The sequence below is a fragment of the Amphiura filiformis genome, chromosome 1 (genome assembly GCF_039555335.1).
Source record: "Amphiura filiformis chromosome 1, Afil_fr2py, whole genome shotgun sequence".
NCBI classification, from domain to species: Eukaryota; Metazoa; Echinodermata; class Ophiuroidea; order Amphilepidida; family Amphiuridae; genus Amphiura; species Amphiura filiformis.
This window is the reverse complement of record NC_092628.1, coordinates 8,194,656-8,211,601: the sequence shown is the minus strand read 5'-3', so window position 1 is coordinate 8,211,601 and position 16,946 is coordinate 8,194,656. Positions and strand designations below refer to the sequence as shown.

At 35.6% G+C, this 16,946-nt stretch overlaps 1 protein-coding gene across 1 annotated transcript in view; it reads left to right on the top strand.

Moving 5' to 3' along the window:
• LOC140146850 (single-stranded DNA-binding protein 3-like) overlaps positions 1–16,946 on the top strand; it is a 195,232-nt gene that overhangs the window by 8,961 nt on the left and 169,325 nt on the right. The window contains 1 exon segment of the mRNA XM_072168769.1: positions 1,743–1,827. Within this exon segment, the coding sequence (XP_072024870.1) occupies positions 1,743–1,827 (85 nt within the window).

Sequence of the window (16,946 nt, the reverse complement as noted above, 5' to 3'; positions counted from 1 at the left end):
AATCAATTCCTCGGAAAAGACGCTGAGGATCTGTGTCAAGGAAGAACAGATGATTATGTTTTCAACTGATTCAGCATCCCAGGTTACGAAGAAATTAAACAAACAAACCCCGCAAAATATCGTTTGGATGAAGTCCAAACGATATAAAAAAATTAATAAAGCAATGAAATTTTCAGTTACACGGAACCGAGTGGCGGGGATTAATGAAAGTCAACAGTCAATTACACATCAAGTGATCTACCCATGTTTTTGTTGTTTACTAGCAACTTGAAATGTCTTAATTCTCAGAGGTGCACCGTGGCAACTTCAACAAGTTGCAACTTGTGTTACTGGCTTGCTGGGATAATGTTTTCCAATAAAACATTTACAGTATTCGACCTAATGATTGCCTTGCAGAGCTTCGGGGGAGGGGGTTTAATATGAAAAAAATAAATGATTTAAAATATGGAATGTACACATTTTATAGTACACACAATATGCATTACATTTAGTGTACATCTGAAGTTATAATCATTACATCATCGGACTTGCATTGAAACGGGCGCTTACCGATAGGGACGGATGCAAATTAGGATGAATGAAGTGGCTAAAATTTTAGATTCCTCTTGTATTTAAACGAGGATAGCCTGATGACCTTGAGCCCCTACTCCCCACCTATGAAATAAATGACGACCTGAATAGGTTAAGGGTAGACGAGGTATTGTTGGTCGAAGCAACCTAAAAATTCGATTTTAATTATCTAGATCAATATATTATTGGAAAATAACACCTTGATGTTTTGCAAAACTTCATTCTACAAATTGTATACTTTGCAAACTTGCTTAATTTATTGTTGTTAATGAGTTATGTACGTTTTACAAAAGTGTTGTTGTTTCAGCCCTCTTTACAACGTAACTCAAGAACCGCAGCACCTATAAAAGTATATCTGTGATATTTTAATTCTTCTATACAATCGCTATGAATTGAGCAATACAGTTTTTGCCAAAGCTCACTACCATTCGTAAGATGCTGTGAACTACCAAATCACAACAGTTTAAAATAATTAATAACCTTAAGGGGGTACTACACCCCTCGATAAATTCGTGACTATTTTTGCATTTTTATCAAAAACTATTAACACAGTGGTAACAAAAATTATGTATATTATTGGGGCAAGGAATCCAATTACTACACTGGAATTTCAGTGACCCAAGACAAGCGGTTCATTATTTATGATAAGAAAAGAGGTACCGCTAGAATGTACCTCGTTTCTTATCATAAATAACGAACCGCTTGTCTCGAGTCACTGAAATTTCAGTGTAGTAATTGGATTCCTTGCCCCAATAATATACATAACTTTTGTTACCAGTGTAATATTATTTTTTGAGAAAAATGCAAAAATAGTCACGAATTTACCACAGGGGTGTAGTACCCCCTTAACAGAAGTGTAACTAAAAGCAGAGTTAATTGTTGTGCTAGACATGTATTTGTAGCCCTGGATGCATTAATTTTGATAAATCCCCACTTAATGGGGTCCGACTGGATGCACCCAAAAATGTAGTAGGTGGACATTAAAATTAAAATTGGGACCCCAAATTAACGCTACTTTATGTGTACCAGTATGTGTATGTTTATCGATAACACAAACTTTGATAATTTGATGACAATTATATAGGTATGTGCAGTACGGTAAGCTTTGTTAAAACACCAGTAGATTCATTGTAATATTAACACGTTTCTCCTGTTTTTCCTTGTTTTTACAGTGTATTTTGGGATTTGTATTGTGCAGCTCCAGAAAGAAGAGAAACATGTGAACACTCCAGTGAAGCAAAAGCTTTCCATGATTATGTGAGTACTTCATCAGTTCACAATGAATATACGGTACCTTAAAGGTGCCTGTTCTGATTTCTTCATCAATTTCATAGACCTTCCCTTATAGGGGTCTATGATCAGTTTGAATCGTTCATTAAACGGTATCTCCCTAGATCTAGTTCAATGAAATTCAACCAAAATATGACCCATGCGTGTATTGTATGCTGAGGTTAAATTGGCCATAACAATTAACATCAAACAAAAAATGTACTTTCTCCGTACTCGAGGATGGAATGTACACCTTTAAGGTACAATTTTAATTTCTTCTTGTGTGTATAATATTTGAGTGTATGGATGTGAAGTATTCTCAAAAGTTAGTAGAATTTCTATTGATTTGTAATTTGTGGAGCCATACAATGTACATGTATTTTGCCATAGATTTGTACAGTTAAAAGAAGAAGAAATTTTGTTTCAGGTGATACTAGGCTGCTGCGATGGAGAATTACATGGACTGAGTTCTGAATCCACTGTGTCCAGGATGTTTGTGCCTCTTCATGCATGCTAGGACAAATGAAGCATTGTAATAATAACTTATGTACTTAAAATACTAGGCTACAGCAACATTAGTGCTCTTTTTTCCCCTAATTTGTGGCAGTATAAACCCAGGAATGGAACAGAAATGTTTACTTGAAAGAAATCATCTTCACAGAAAATGGTGATGAATGCAATTGTCACACCAAGATAAACCTAGCCAGAAAAATGAGCACATGTAAAAAACAAAAAATGACTTGTATATAGTGCAGATCTTTGAAAGTGCATTTTTATCAGAAAGCAATTTTTCCCCATTGATTTCAACATGTACCACCCTTTTCATTGCCAGTGGGACAGAACTTGGTCTGTTTCAAGAAAATCAATAATTTTATGCAGAAGTTTCCAGGAATTGACCTGGTATGTTCAGGATTTCATTGAAATTTACCTGGAAAAGGGCAAGGCTATAATATAAGTATGTGAATACCGGTACTAAAAAATCTGGTACTAAGTAAAACTGGTCAAAAACAATAACTTTCAACAATAGGTTTATTTCTTATTCTAGGGACATAGATTCACTCTGTGCGCTACATGGTCTAAGGGTATTATCCGGTCCCATTTCATCGGCAGAGTCCAACACTATCGTAAGTGCAGTAGAATATTGCAATAGCTGCCATTTGCAACATTTCAATAAATGCATGTTCTTACTTTTATCCAATAACACTAGAAAAACTCCCAACTACATGTAAAGGTGATATCTTGGGGTTAACTTACTGGCCATCAGGAAAGTATACAGAACATCAACACTTTGCACAATGAGCATAATGGGGGATTGTGCTGCAAACAATAGGTGTTTTACAAAAGGCAGCTATTACATTCTACTGCACATACGATATTGTTGCACTCTGCGACGATATATTTTAAAATGTGGCAAAATGTGATTTGGGTATGAAGGAAATAGTACAACTTTAATGATCAATCTAGTATCAGGTGCTCTGCAAATCTGTTTTAAATTGAAGAGAGTGACTGGCTTAGAAGATATCAAATAATTATTTCTTAAAATAAAAAGTGGTGGCATTTTATTAACGCAAAAAAAGCTTGATTCCAGATAATTGTTATTGTAATCTGGTATATTTACAATATTATTTCAGGTCAATGACTCCCAATGCAACAAGGTTATTAAAGTGAAATACACAACTGAGATTGTTGTTATGTTGCTATAATAATGATGCAGATCATACTGAAATAACTATGTGAAAAGTTGTATTGATGATGTTATCGCTCATGAATGTCTTCTAGAGTTCATTGACCACTTTTTATTATAATTTGAGTAGGGAAAGAACTGCCTGGCTATATTGTAGGTCTTCTTGGCTTTGGCAGGATTTCTTTAGAAATAGGCCTCTGTGACCCAATGGCAAAATGAAATGTTGTGAAACATTAATTTTTCAGATTTTTTCAGATTTTTAGATTACACAATGAAGAACTTTTAATTCTTGTGATTCGCAATACGATGCGGTGCCAGCGGTTCCTCTTACCAGTCCCATTTTTGAAATCCAGGGTCAACATCGCTGTTAATATTTGTCAGATCTTTGTTACTACCAGTACCATACCTATATGAAGTACTTGCATTTCACATTGCAAAATTAGAGTTTAGATCAAAGAATTTATCAAGCCATAGACCATCAGAAACATATGTTTCGATGGTCTATGATCAAACAGAATGACAAAGAGAAAGATATGATTCACAATCAAATAAAAAGTAGGTCTTTATTTCAGGTTTTCAATACATTTCTTCAAAATAGGGAGTCCGAGCATTGTTGTGTGTGTGTGTGTACAGGAAAGAAGCTATGGGAATTCTACAGTGCAGAAAAGCACTTCTTTTGTGAGTGAGTGACCTGCTACTAAATCGGTATGCTACTCTCTCTTTTGAATGGGTACTGTCTTGGGACTGATCCAAGCATGGTGGTTGTCCAGGGTCAAGAGTTCAAAAGGTGAAAGGTCAAAGAACCCCTTTGAAGAATCAAGAGGTTATCTGTTAGCTTCAGCCCTGAAATGTTATTTATTTGGCAACAACCAGATGAGGTGAGCCTTTGAAGGAAAAAATGTTCTCTTTTGAAAGTTCAACATTCCAAAATTATAGGGTGGTTTTGAAAGCTGCAGAATTGCCCAGCCTTGTACTTCAGCAATGTTGGCATTTACAACAACTGATTTGTCAAACTCAAGCAAAATGTTGTGTTTATAAATATTGCATAGCATTTTGGGGGTACATCTGTACCAAACTGTTCCATTAACATATTAGGCCTATAAGTGTAGTACAATGACATACATGTATCTGAAGGTGTGCAAGAAGTGCAAGGACCTGAATTTATTTCTAGATACATTTGCATAAAAATAGTAAAACAAGGCGATTAATTTGATGAAGTAACATACATTTATGCTACTACTGGTACTACTACTACTAGCTTTCTAGTCTTTTTCCAGACCTTGGAACCTAGTACATTGTAAAAGCAGTCATGCATAGAGCATTATTAATACATCAACGGAATGTTCATTATATTTGGGATTTATTTTAACTTGTCAAATTTAATGAATGATTCTGGTAACAAAGAGATACGGGGCATTAACCTGGTTACAACAAGTAGGCGAATAACATAAATTCACGCTGCATTGTGCCATACTCATTAACTGTGTGTATCTCTGGTGATGGTCTGTTAACACAGGCATAAATTAAAACAAAATACTGAGATTTCAAAACCCAAGGTAGATATGCAGCTTGAATGCTTAAAAGAAGCCAAGTTAAAGTTAGGCCTAAAAAATGGTTTGATTGGCGTAACCCGACCTACCCTAAAAATAGGCCCGACCTGACTTTTTTTTGTTGCAAAAAGGCCTTTTTTACAGCAATTAACAGCTTTAAAAGTAAAAAAACCCTACCTACCTACCCTAAATTTTTTTATGTTAAGCAATTAGGCCATAGTATGTTTGTTTTTGATTAATATTTGTTTGATCTTTAAAAGAGAATGGGTGAACTGCTCTTTTACAGTCCCAGTGACTTTTAAAATAGTGTTGCACCTCATTCAAAAGGCCATCCCTTATATAATGTATGAAAAAGGATATTATTTCATTTCATTGTAGCACTACTTTCGGCTCTGTCGCTTTATGATATACATGTAGGCCTACATTGTAGGTACTAGGTATTATAGAAGGACAGGCTTGGTCCAGTCCTTTGGGCTGGACTCGCTATACATGCTTACCAAGTTGGTGATTGTCACAGACTCACTGTGGTTATTCATTAATTCATCCATCCATTTGTTTAAAATCATTCATTCGTTTAATCATTTATCCATTCATTAAACCATTTAGTTATTCTTTTATTCATTTGTTTTGTTTGTTCATTCATTCATTCATTCATTCATTCATTCATTCATGTGTTTATTTATTTATTTGTTCAGTTTGTATATATTTTGCTCATTCATACAATTTTTCATTTAATTTTATACTTTGACATCAAATTATGTCAGCTATACTTGTTGTTTCTCCTGACAAGTATTTTGTTGTCATTCATTTATGTGTCAGTAATGAGATGAGAAGCGCCTTATTTTGGTGTAACTACCTAAGTCAAGTCACCTCTGTTACAGTGTGTCCTGCATGTTAAATCACAACCTTGCTCCCTGCCTGCCTGGATGCAGGCCTCATTTTAAGTAAAACTTGTTTATTGTTATTTTCTTGGTCTTCCTCAACTTGATGCTTCATTTTTTTTCACTCTATAGATCTAAACCCCAATTGGCAAGATTCAACTGTGGGCAAATGGCCTTGACAGAGATATAAATCATGCAATTATAAAAAAGGAAACGGAGATCATAAAGGATACATATCTTATGATTATAAACAACATCCTTTTTGAATTGTTTTTTCTTTTTAAAAATATTAAAATAAATGTGATTCTTGATGTCCATTCGCTGTCGAAGTGACGTAATAATCGGGATTAATTACCATAGCAATAGATGAATACAATTTTTGACTATATCGCCCTGCACTACAACGTTCACGCGGTACCTATACATTGAACCAGGTGGTGGTCGCATTGAATTCTCTAAATTCAGTAAATTTCCATCGTCAACCGTGTAATTGAATGGGATTATTTTGAAATTTTAAAACGCTTGAAATATCACAAACAAATAGGCCTTTGTTAATAAATAATATAAATACAAGCTAAAACCATTGGGGTTCAATAATGAACCCCACAAAACTAACTAGTATAATTGGAAAATGCCATACGTTCAGTTACGTAGGACGGTGGTTCAAGTCTTTTTTTGTTAGTTTTTAGTGATAAAGGCAAAGTTTTTTTTACTCATTTAGTGGGCAAAGTTAAAAATAGAAAACTTCCAGTCCCCCTTGAAAATCTAATGCTGCATCCCTAAATAGGTTAAATTACTTTTACTACATGTAGCTGCATGGGCAATGCTACAGAATATAGAACTTTGTGTGGGGATAAATTCAGAATCGGGAGATAAACATTGCTTATTGTGTGTGGAAACAAGGCCCAATTTGGAAGTTGGATGAAATAAGTCCTTTTACATTGTACCCATTTGAAAAATGTGTCAAGTATATGGAATAAAATAAACATTTCTGAAAAATTAAGATGTGGCTGAAATATGCCTTTTCATATAAATATTTACCTTGGGTAAATTTCCTCAGATATTATCAAATAAAATTTTATTTTTTCTCAATTATTGACAAATATAAAAACAAACAAAAAACCAAACAAACCAAGCAATCCCAGAGTGAAGCAATCCCATACAGAAAAGTGGATCTAGTAAAAACTCATTTGAATGAACGTGAACACATCTGCCAACAGCTGTACGCGATCTGATCGCAAAAGTATTTCAGATTATTACACCACTTACATATTCATGAGCTAATGGTGCCAATTGATTGGACGCTCGCATACAACACATCAAAAATAGATTCAGCTACCACCAGCTGATCAATGTAAACAGACTATTATCTGTTTAATATATTCTGTTATTTCTCTACCACCTCAATACGAGCGTCAAAGTTTGAACGTAAAAATTTCACTGCGATGCTACTTTCTAAAAATAATCTTTTTTAACTTGGAACTTGATTTTGGAATGTTGGCTCAATGAAGAATAAAGATAATTGAATAATTGGCACCATTAGCTTATAAATATTAAGAGGTGTAACTTAATACACCGTGTAATAAAACAAATACTCGAATGGTATAATCAGGAAAATAGGGCAAACTATTTTTCGCTCTGTACTGGCCTATATTACCTCCTGGGTTCGGCATGATAGGCCCATAGCCAGTACCTTGGGAAAAATAGATTGCCCTCTTTCCCCTCTAAACCATAGTATTTTGATGCAACACGAACGCACAACCTTGCATGCTTAATGATAATACTAACCAATCACAGGTGATTTGGATTCACTTCCGCGTTACGCACATACAGTCATTCATCACACAAGTGTACGCGGACAATCCTCACGCTGTTATCAGCTGTGTTCACTCCAATGAAATGTTAGAAAAAAATGGACAATGGTTGGTATAGCTCTTTGAAATTTATGCAAAAAAGTGCTCTATTTATTAGTGTGACCTAGTGCTATTGCAATGTATCTATACTTGCACAGTAAAGAGATCAATAGATGGAGGGTGAAGGTTGAACCATTGATTGGCTATAGTTCTACCCAAAATAATGCTTTTCTTACATTCAATCAACATTTTAGTATCAAATTGACAAATTTTGAATAGCGTATGTCTTGATGATATAAGAAATGGAAATATTCTGTTGTGACTAAATGTCATGGTGCACCGGTAGAATTGTGACACAGACCAAGTGGGCCATAATAAAAATTTATCTTGTTTATCATACTTCGGATCATTCATTTTTATTTTGAAAATTTGAAAAATTAAAAAAAGGTCATAATGTGGTAATGGTGAGTTACAAGTGGTAGTGTGTTCAGTGTAGGGTGATTTTTTGCATTGTTTTTGTTTGGAAGAAACAAATAATATTATATTGTCTAGTCTTTGCGAAGAACCTAATGAGGCTGGCTGAATCTGTAACCATGGCAACAGGATCCCTAGGCCAGAATGGTGGCGTCTGCCTGCCTGTGCAGTCAGCTAGTTAGCCTTGTAAATTGTGTCGTCTCCATGTCTGGGCATAGTGAACTGTACAGGTTGAGCACAATACGAAAAGCTTGAGTCAGAGGCTAGGATCAATGCACTGTTACAACGCAGGTTTAGTGTTGGATTGGTCTCTCACGCAGCCATTGCTGAATTATTTGGCGAGGAAGTTCATGAATGTGCAGTAGATGCATGACTGAAAATTGCAAGGCTAAATACACCAACTTTCTCTCTCTCTCTCCCTCCCTCATTTACTCTCGTTCATGCTCTTCAAATTTCTTTGCTCTCTCTCCCTCACTTTGCTCATACATTCATACACAAATTCTCTCTCTTTCTCTCTCTCTCTAACTCTTCCTCTCTCTCTACCTTTCTGCATCTAGTCAGTTTTCTCTCTCTCAGTCGGTCCATCCATCTATCCCTTACTCAATCTTTAAAAATTCTGGTTTGCCTAGCTGTGTGTAGCCAGGTGCTATACCATATTCAAATGTACAGACAGACAGAGGAGTATAATGTGTAAGCTCAGCCGGCATATTATATGCTACACAAATAAATACGACACATTTTAACACACAGTATATCTGTCACACGGCAAACAATGATTGGATAAGTGGGAAGATCAAAACTTGGAAATGGCAACCGGTGGTCAGCGTGACCTCAGGACATCTCAGTTTTGAAATTATTCCAAAAAAATTTCCCTGAATATGAAACAAATTTTTTTTGTGTAAAAAATGACCAGTATCGTCCCTAATTAAGGAAGAGATTACACAGTGCTACGCATAAATTATCCCGCTTTTTAGTGCCAAGCCAGTGAATCTGACCATTTTACTCCGTGGTCGCAGCGCAAAATGATCATACAATGGCACGTCGATGACAAACGTGGTCATCCCAAATACATCTGGGTTGCCAGTCTGTTTTAACATCCAAGCAAGCTAAACTGAAGAGTTGCAGCATAGTTATAGCATTACAAAGCGTTGTGTGGCTTTGCTTACAAGTCTGCATTTTTAATTGCATTTTTTTTTACGTTATATTGGTTTGAATTTGAAAATGAGATTAATTTTATGTTTGAATCCTTGTAGTTTGTGTTTTTTGTGGGGAAAATGTGTAGTCATTATGTCTGTAACACAGCAACAGTTGGGTATCTATTACACTATTACTAACTTCCAATTTAAAGGTACGTGGTACAAAGCCAAGTAAATTTATTGTATCTAGGCCTAAATATTTATATGTTTGTTGTTCAGACCAGGGCAGGGCAAACAAACAGCCAGGCAACATTCTAATGTAATCGGAACTAACTTTGGTCGATCCTGCGTGTAATTATTTCATGTAAGCTGATTCTAACCCTAATCCTATCTCTAACCGTAACTTTGCGTCAAAATTACATGCAGGAATAACCCATAATGGGCTAACTTTAAGGCGTTTATTATCCACTGCTTTTGAATTATCGCGATTTACAATACGACTAAGGGTGTCTACGTTTAAACGTTTCACATGTAACCGCCCGTTAAATGCACTATCCGTTTAGAAAAATCGCTAACCGTTTAAACATTTAAAAAAAAAAAGTTATAAAGTATAAAGTTTTTCAATGTTTTTCCTACCTTACACAAAGTCTAACCCACCCCCAAATCTTACTACATGTATACAAGACTACCCTAGCCCAACTAACCTTTAACCTAACCCAAACCCCTTGCCCTTACCCCCAAAAGGGAATTAGGGGAGAAATGGATTTGACATGAAAATCTGAGCTATATTTAATGTTTTTAAATGCTTGAACGTGTTAATAATGTTCTAATTATTTACTTTATTTTCCCTCATTTCATCGAAATTGTTAAATTTTTTATTGCTAACAAAATAAAAGAGAAACCTCACATAATTTTGGAAATTTGAAAAATTTCTAAAATTCTAAAAATACCAAAAAAATACATTGAGAGTGCAAAAGCTTTTTTGTTCTGGGTAAGAATTATTTTCTTACATGCAACAGTTTTTTTCTTGCATGTTAGAAATTTGATAAATAGGTCATCATATACAAAATGCATGCATGGACCTATTTATCAAATTTCTAACATGCAAGAAAAAAGCTGTTGCATGCAAGAAAAAATTCTTACCCAGAAGAAAAAAGCTTGTGCTGTTGTATTTTCAGAATTTTAGAATTTTTTTAATTTCCAAAATTATGTGAAAGGATTCTTCCTATAATTAGCCATAAAAAATTGCCATTTTAATGAGATGATGAGGCTAAATAAAGTAATTGAAACTTTATAATGCATTTATTAAACATGCTAACGGTCCGATTTTGGGTTCCCTTTTGGGGGGTGGGTCAAGGGTGTTAGGCTAGTTGGGCTTGGGTGGGTTTGTATACATGTAGTAAGGTTTGGAAAGGGGTTATTGTAGAAGGGTAGGAAAAACATGATGAAATTTGATTTTTTTTTTTACATACGTTTACACGGTTAACCGACCGGATTGTGGTCCGTTTAAACGGTTAGACAAATAACCGTGAATTTATACCCCTAAATACGACCCGCCACCAGTGGTTGCTCTTGCCAGCCTGATTTAGACCTCCAGAGTCGACATCACCGTTCAAACAACCATTGGATTTTCACGCGAGATTATTAAAATTAATAATGTTGAAAACTTCTCCACGAAGGGGTCCGTGTGGTCAACAAATAGAAAATGGATCTACTATAATTGTAAATTGCTGATTTAGTATACATTTGTGTGTAACATTATATTGACATTTAAACACACACACAATGACATAAATGTTCTTGTGTTGTATTTGTATTACCCAGGATTTGGATGTCAACATTTCCCCATGATGCACTACATATTTTGGCTTCTCCCCACAACCACTTTAGGCGCATCGTCTTGTGAATCAACCGAATTGTGGGTCCTCTGCATTTGTTCCAGAATTCAATGCAGTAATAGAGATATTACAAATTGTTGTAAAATGATTTGTTTTCCTCAATCCAGGATTAAACCAGGACCTCTCACACCAGAGTCAAAGACCTGACTACCATGCTGCGCTCAGCTTGGTGATTGCTGATTGGAATAAGATATAAATACAACAAAAGGTTTTTGCCCCCAACTGTTCATATCTTTGGAACTAAATGTTCAATTTCAATGGGGTTTTCTGCAAAATGTTGCATTGCAAATGCTTAATACAATTATATAAAAAACTGAAAATTGAATATGCCCGACTTCAGACTGATTTTGCTTGATCAAACCACATTTGTGTACATCCATATCAAAATGATGCACTTGTCGGCTGCTACATGTGTCTCATTTCACATGATAGCTAGGAATAAATACCAGACTCATTTCCGAAGTGGAGGTCACTTCAAATCATCCCAAGCCACATGGTTTAGGAATACAGAGAATGTTCCTTATACATTTTGACTTCGGGATGATTTGAAGTGACCTACACTTGATGAGTCTGGTATTTATTCCTAGCTATCATGTGAAATGAGACACATGTAGCAGCCGACAAGTGCATCGTTTTGATATGGATGTACACATTTAAGCTCTTTCAATCATGAAGTCAACATGGAGTTTCAACAGTTTGGAATATTTCCAAAAAGAATACAACTTAGGTGAAATAATTGCAGATGGATTTGGAATGATTCCAAAAAGAAGTCATTTCTTTTCTAACATTTCCTATGCACAATATTTAATATTGAAGTTTCATTCTGTCTATAAACTGAAAAAAATCCATTCCAATTATCACAAGCTTAATACTGTACATATTGATTAGCAAATGAAGACATTGACCCCTGACCTTTGACCTTTAAGTCAGTGACACATTGATCATAGCAAACATCATTCTTCCCGGCCAAGTGTAGATTCGGAGGTGGAATGTAGGGACTGCTTGGAGAATGCCAAATATTGGCATCCTATAGTCAATATCAAGCTACAGTGCATCTCAGTTAGCCATATCAATGTGAAAGCCCAACAAAGTCAACAGGTACAATTAATCGCCTGTAATTTTTTTTAAAATATTAATTATAATTCATTTATGACATAATCAACATAAAAATGCATTCAAATATATATGTGAATTTTATTGATCCAGTGTTTCTTGTAAAAAGCACTTAAATTTTAGGAAATGCATCACCCTAATTTATTCTTGTGTCATTATAACCCATGCAACGGGTTAATGCGAGCTAGCCTGTTGCTTCGTAATGGGGGTAATTCAACGATGTACGACTGGCGTTCACGACTGGCATTCACTCAATGGTACTATGGCGTATTTTGAACTAGACTTTGAAAAAATATGGCAAGCTAAATAGAAGATTTTGTGTGATTGAGGGAAAGATACTAGAGTGTTTTAAATCAGAAATGTTCAAAACTGGGTTTGATGCCTTTGTGGTCTATGGATGAAGAAGTCCCACATGAAGTGCACTGTTTGAGTAATTTTAATTTATATAAATCTAATGATATGTACTTAAAGTGTACGTAGCTGGATTTAAAAGCCGACGGTCAATTAAAAAGTTTGATCTTTCGTATTGAAGATATAGATTTTCCCCAAAATGGCAAAAGGTTGAAATCTTCAATTGATCGTCGGCTTTTCATCCCAGCCTTATACACTTTAAGTACATATCATTAGATTTACAAAGTTTACTTCGAGGAATGTTAAATTTCAAAATTTTTAATCATTTGCCATAAAATGTGTATTAGGCCTTTTTTCCCCTTTATTTTTTGCCTAACACATTTTCCATGAACATTGGAAGTTCACACAGCTTTTCATTTTAAGTAGTGGCAAGGAAGGAAAAAATACTTGTTTCAACATGGAGTGACAACTTTTATAAGACCATCTTTAATAGTTCGTCTCAAAGCCCTTCCCAAGTGTAAAACCTGATGCGGAATGCGTTTTTTTGAGTTTTTTTTTACTTTAATTTTTTTTAAATTTGTGGGACAAGCTTTTTGACAAGAATTGACCACATTCTCAGCTGTCAAAGAGGTTTCACAGTGATCAGGATGAAGAATTTTACTGAGATCAAAGATGTCAGACGTGATATTTTTGTGTGGTGGATTTGGATATGATGATGATCTGGGTCATTTACCTTTGTTGTCTGTACATAGAGAAACAAAACAACAACAAACACAGATACCGATCTCGGCTCAAAATAAGGTCTTAATCGGGAAAGGTCAGCAGACTTATGAGTCACCTGTAAATTGCACGTATTGAACGCAGCCCAGTGGTATCCAAACAGCCATTAGACTTGTCCAATTTTGACTGTGTCGCCATCGTTGTCTTTGAAAACTCAGACATGTCGCTAGTTGACATTTACAAATATGTTATCGTCCAATGACATGAATACTACTAAAGAGAAGACTGCTTTTAAGATGAGTTTGTTTACGTTTAAATAAATGTGATTTGCTCCACAACGACGCCCTCCATTTTTCTTATGAACTTCAACTGTTTGCATCATCAGATTGCAATGCCCAATGGTGTAAAGTACCATGTGAAAGACTAAGCCTGAACTTGAAGTGCTTTAATTACAGTTCCCCCATCTCCACAGTTAAGCAGCTAAGTGGTTTTCTTAATTTTACCTCATTATTTTGGCTTTAAAAAGTCATCAGAAAATCTCCTTTTCAGTTGTTACTAATATTATGTAATAATTTTTGGCAAAGAATAACAAAATAAAATTCAATTTAATTTGACTGAAATCACACATTATGGCTTTAAATTTGTCTACACTAAGTTAAAACACCAAAAGACCTCTGATCACACTTCATCCCACTTCCAGGGAAATTTTGGGATTTTCAGTGAAATTTTGGGATTCTAAGTGAAATTTTGGGATTGTAAGTGAAATTTTGGGATATAGAGGGAATTTTGCTTCAAGAAATTTTGCTATCTTGGGATGAAATTTGACTTGGAAGTTATATACTCCTGCATGGGAAATTTACACTTTTTGCAGCCATGCATTTTAGTCACAGTTTCAATCTCTAAATTTTCAATCACTGTATTTTGAAAGATAACAAAATTGTTGAAATTTTTTTGTTGGGAACAGCCCATTAGTCTGAAGGGTTGTTAGTCAAAAAGGGGCTCAAGTTATGGTTTATGGCATTTTGTGTTAGGATAAGGGCACAGGATAAGGGTTAGGGATAAGGTTAGGGTTAGTGTTAGCGATAGAGTTAAGTTAAGAGTTAACTAGGGTAAATGTTAGGATTAGAGTTATTGTTAGGTTTTGGTTTAGAAGGGTTAGCATCATGTTTAAGTTTAGGGCTTAGGTTACAGGGTAGGGTTATGGTGATGCTAAGGATTAGGGTAAGGGTTAGGCTTTATACTAAGTTTATACTGGGTTTGTGGACTAATGACCCTTCAGACGACTGACCTATAACCATTTTGTTGGGGTGTTTTACATTTTAGTCTGGTTGCTGGTGTAGGTTTGTACTTAATGGTTGTTGCTGCACATTATTGTGATCAGAGCATCCATTGTAAGGAACTTAAACTTCAATGTGCCTCTTGATTGTGATGATTTTGTGTGAATTTGTTGTAACAAGATAACTGATTAGGATAAGATTTATGATTGACAAGACATCATCTAGCCACACAAATAGGAGTTTGAATTGATGCACTTAGGGACGCACCATTAGATACTCAGGGGGGGCAGGAAGTTGGGGTCGGAGGAAGAAAAAAAATTTCGCCGGCAAAGGCGGCGACGTTTTGTTTTTTTTGCCGCCAAAGGCGTCAAGTTTTGTTTTTTTAATTTCATGCATTTATACACAGTTAGGTGGGGGAAGGTTTTTTTTTTTTTTAGTGTTGGTGGGGAAAGTTTTTTTTTTTGCTCATGTATTGGGGAAAAAACTTTTTGAAAAACTTCCTACTCCCCCTGAGTATCAAATGGTGCATCCCTTATGTCACTCCTACAGTTGTACAAGATACCGTATGTAAATTCTAGTGGAGGAGGTAGCGGGAAAATAGGGCTTAAATAAATACCATAAATGATACACATTACTAATGCAGCCGTCAAAGGGAGTCTTGAACCTACCCTCCTCAAGCCATTCACCTTCAATGATTCATCCTTCAAAAATTATTTTTAGGCAAAGATTCACCTTCTGTCTAAAAATATTAGTTCAAGATTCACCACAAGAAAAAAATTATTAGGTCAAGATTCACCTGATCTGTGAGTGCTGGTTCTATGTAAAAGCATATAACACTCCACACGAGGGTAAAGATTAGTCAAAGATTCACTTTTGCAATTAGTTGTTTGGTTGAAGATTCACAGCATCTGTAAACTCATTGGGTCAAGATTCACCCTATGGTTTTGTCCTGTAAGTTTAAGATTAGACGCATATTCACCAACGACTTGGTGAAGTCTTGAGGAGGGTAGGGTCAAGATTCCCTTTGACGGCTGCATAAACCATCGTAGGTTGACAGCTGTAACAACTTGTCCATCCTATTGAATACAGCAGGGGTGTGATGGGGGTAGGGGAGGAAGTTATTCCCTGGATGATTATGCTGTGACAAATTCTACTGAAATTCATGATATGCCTCTTCCTTAGCCTGTTTCAGACCAAAATTAACCTTAGTTTAGCACAAAGTTGTCCTGGAAGCTGGTCAGGGGACGACTTAATTTTTGCCACCGTGGATCTATAAAAAATAGGGCATTTTTGACCCACCATGTAATGTACGAAATAGGTGTCAAAATTAATGTCATAAAATACTACATTTTGTCAATTGGTGACGATGAGACACCAGTGATCTCTATTCTCTGCATCATCCTCCCATCATAACATCAATGTCCTCCTCGGCATCCCCAGCAGGACAAGCGTGATAGTATTACGCATTAAGACTTCCGTAAAGCTCTCTGGGTTATTGTCCCTAATCTCGGTAACAAGCAGTGGTGGAGAAAACGTTGCCGCCTCCAGTTGTTTGGACGACTTGTGTTTCCCTGCTTGACTTGGGTGGCACGTGCAAACACTCACATACATAGTCAGCGTGTTGGGTCAGTCAGCGGTCGGTCAATGCACAATGTAGAGACTCATTGTAGTGACCACACTACACATATGTATGCCTTCCAGCCAAGCAAGCTGGCTGGCTTGGTGACCAGCAGGTAACGGTCAAGATGTTGTCATCTTCGTCTTTCGTATCCTTGTCACGGTTACAGAAAAAGAATACATGCAATTGTTAAGCTTAAGTTACTTTGTTGTGCTTCGCCATTGAATACTTTTTAAGTGGGGATTTTTTTATGCCACTATTTTTCATGTATCATGTATAAACCACAGATATATTTTCAGATTGATTCATAATTTATTGTTTGTAGTTTCTACTTTTGTATTCAAATGAGTTTAATATTTGTGTTATTTTAATTTTCACAACTGGATTATGCAGAAGGATTTTCACTTTATTATAGAGGTTTGAAATATTATTATGGATAAATTTGAATGTTAATTTAAAGCAAATATATGTGTAGTTTTTAAGGTCAGGTGAAGGACCTATGTGTGATGAAGCAGACAAAATCAGTCAAGAAAACAGGAGGAGATGAAAATC